Raw genomic sequence first — 3404 nt, 5'->3', positions numbered from 1 at the left:
CGGCTACCAAGTTGAAGTGGATTCGGTTCTCCACGCGGATTGGCCGAATGAATGAGTTCACTTAACTTCTCTGATCGGTTAAAATAGTGTCTACGATGTGGACACATTGTCGCCCAGCATCCAAGTCGCAATGCCAATGCTACGTACCTCTTCACCGCAGCGCTCGGCCGTCCCCAGCTCGCCGCAGCTTCTCCAGCAGACCTGAGGACTGGCTGGGCATCGACATAATATGTCCATATTATGGACATTGGTGTGCTACAAATAATTACTCAGGTCTCACGCCTAGGCAATTGGGACAACGGACGGCGAGACCTTCTCAATCTTCACCATGAAAGGGTTCATCAGCAGCGCGAGAGATCGAACGTACGTGACCTCCTGGCCAGGCTGAACGGTGACGCGGCCTGTAAGCACGATCTTCATCTCGAGCATGGCCAGGTTCATGCCGACACAAATGCGCGGACCGGCGAAGAACGCGGGGAACTTGAACGCCGACACGGACAGCAACTTGCCGGTGCCCGGGTCCAGTTAGCGCTCGGGCTTGTACTCGTTGCAGTTGCTGGCCATGCGTCCCATAGCGTACGAAGGCAGACCAATCGTGGTGCCCTCCGGGACGAACGTACCGTCGGAGAGGAAGGTGTCCGCGCTGCAGTTGATGCAGGAGGATATAGTCGCAGCGTCTCCTTGATCGCGGCTTCGAGGTACGTGAGCGATTGCACTTCGTCCATGGTCGGGAAGTATCCCGTCTCGAGTGCCAGCCGCGGGATCCTCTCGAGCATATGTTGCGTTCAACTTCCGAGAATCGCTTCGCCGTCGCTTCTTCGGTGATATCGAAGGCCTTCTCAAAGGGATGGTCCTCCCCGATGGCAAGGGAGCCCATCTGGATGCCAAACCCGATCTCGGCAAATGATTCCATCGCGAATCGGCTCAGAAGGCGGAAAAGGTCGAAGCTCTCACCAGATACAGCAGCGTTCTCAAACAGCGTGTGCAAGGTGCGGTCGTGCTTCTGGATCGTCGAGGTTATGGACTCACGCAACGCTCGCACACTGAACAACTTCGCGAATATCTTGCGTTGGAACTGCCATACTTCGCCGTCATTGTTGGTGAGCGCGTTGTCCAGGAGATCGTAGAACATTTCGTGGAGTTACTCGCCCTTGACGAATGTGTCAAACTGCCGCTTGGCCACACCCTCGAACGCTTCGGGCGTCGAGACCACGAGGATATCGGGACGTCCTGGAGCGCTCAGCAGGAATGGCTCCCCATTGAATTCCTGTACCAGACTCGACACACAGTCGTGAAACACGTCGTTGTTCTTGACGAAGTCCAGCGTGTTGCCCATAATCGGCAGCGTGGTGCTCGGTCTCGGCACCGGGAGCCCTTCCTTGTGGCGCTGATGTTTCGCTCTCGATCGTTCGATGTGGCTCAGCGTCGCATACGTGGACGCCCCCAGTAGTAGCGCAATAAGCGCAGAGGTGACTACATTCTGCCGCGAATCGGACGCTGCTAACGTCGGAAGAAACGCTAGCATCGACGGTGGATAGGAAAGATTCCAGTGGTCCAAGGATGCGAATTCGGAAGTGACCGCGGTCTCAACTCTCCATCTGGTCGGCGAACGCCAATGGACATTGCGCATGATGCAAGGGCACCTTGCAGTTCAACTACAGTGCCTACATTAATTAGTCTGGGCTCAAAATTAGTCTGGGCCAGACTAATTCGTGTCCACCAAAAATTGACGTCTTCATTATTAGAACCCCCAGGTGAAGTGTGGTGTAGTGATTTGGCGGTAAACGAGAATCGAGCTGACGACCAAGCTTCAGTGGCGACCCGAGTCGTCGGGACATGTTCAGCAATTTTCGGCGGATGCTGATTGGCCATTCTGGACCGGTGCCGAAGACTCGTCGACACCCAAGTTCGAGATCCAGGACTTCAAGTACGATCCGAACCTACAACAAACTTTGACCCGAGATCCGCACTTAAGACTACCGTTCGAGCCCCGGCGACTGCTCCAAGTCAGGGAACCCATTCATCGTCCAATAGTCATCGAGATGCCTCTTGGGGCGTCGAGGAGGCTCTGAAGGGTCGGTGGTTACTTGGGAAGATCCAAAACGGACACGTTTATACTAGATATTTGTATTGAACCATAGGAAAGAGAAGATAGAACAGATAAACCCTTTGGGCAACAAGAACAGAACAGCTTTCCCTCCCAACCACTCAAGGAAGACGTCCGGGCTATCGGTGAGATCCCGTGGCAATTGGATATATCTGTTGGTAGGATTATGACTGTCGGTGGACGCACCTGCTAGTATCGTAGCGTGGGTTTACCCGTGGTCAGGCCAAGAGAAGAGAAAAGGTGGCCGTGTATACGAAGGGCGAGTCATCGCCGTGTAGTGGAGGAGCGAGAGCGCACTCCATTTATCCTTCCTGCCGGAGTATAGCTCCGGCACTCTCGTATCAAGCCGTGACTGGCTGGGATCCTTCCTTCCTGAGGACCTGCGAGGTTTATATTGCGTGGGAGAGCGTGCCAGCCTTTGCTCGTGGCTGGTGACGCTGGGTTTCCGTCAGTTGACTAAGTGGAAACACGGTGCACAGAGGAAACATCAACCCGGTGCAAGGGAAAGTTCCTGGGCCTTCAGGTTCTAACCCTAACAAAGCCCATTGAGTCATCGGGACTTGGTGGGTGTTGTTGGTGGGGAAAGTGTGTTATTATATAATTTAGTGCGTGTTCCTACACGACAGAAGGACATCAGTGGGTTTCACTGTAGAAAAAGCTGCATAATGATTTATCTCATAGTATGGAGTACTGTAAAACCTGTGATTGTGCCCCTTTATCCGAAATTTGCGTTTTAAAAAGTAAATTCCGTAAATCTCAAATAGTTACAATCTAATTTTTGGAAACTGATGTGGAATAATCAGCAATTTAGTGAAAAATATCCAGTAAAGGTGATGTTTTAGCGTTGTTTGTGACCTCCAATTCCCCACACACATGAATAATGACCCAGGTTAGGAGGGAAGGAGGGGGGAGAGGGGGGTACGAATGGAGTACCTACCCCATGGGGCACAATCACAGTTTTTGTAGTGTACTTCTATCCTCAATATGCGCGGTGGGGGCCGCAGGAAGAAAATTAGAATGGACAGACCAACATATTCATATTTGGAATAATCATAAAAACAGATATGACGGGAAATCAAAAAGTCAGATCGCATACTGGGGACAAATATCACGAAATTGGGATTATCCCACATATACTGTAAAAACTGTAATTATGCCCCCCCCGCCCCCCGCCATCAAAAATGTTGTCTTTGGCTGGGGACTTGCAATAGTGCCCCACCCTCACATACAGTGCGCGCCAAAATGATAGGACCACCTCGAAAAGTTCTCATAATTCGGTCAATATTGATTATTTTAA

At 51.7% G+C, this 3404-nt stretch overlaps 1 protein-coding gene across 1 annotated transcript; it reads right to left on the bottom strand.

The window, feature by feature from the left end:
• Positions 1–282: 282 nt before the first annotated feature.
• On the bottom strand, positions 283–1525 carry PHYSODRAFT_342509 (hypothetical protein; the record flags this gene model as incomplete). The annotated part of the gene is made up of 4 exons (XM_009540993.1): positions 283–504; positions 621–743; positions 791–1043; positions 1146–1525. 4 exons carry the CDS (start codon positions 1523–1525, stop codon positions 283–285), a joined length of 978 nt encoding a protein of 325 aa, XP_009539288.1.
• Positions 1526–3404: the final 1879 nt, after the last annotated feature.

Source organism: Phytophthora sojae (genome assembly GCF_000149755.1).
Source record: "Phytophthora sojae unplaced genomic scaffold PHYSOscaffold_17, whole genome shotgun sequence".
Lineage (NCBI taxonomy): Eukaryota > Oomycota > Peronosporomycetes > Peronosporales > Peronosporaceae > Phytophthora > Phytophthora sojae.
This window is presented reverse-complemented; position numbering and strand designations above follow the sequence as displayed.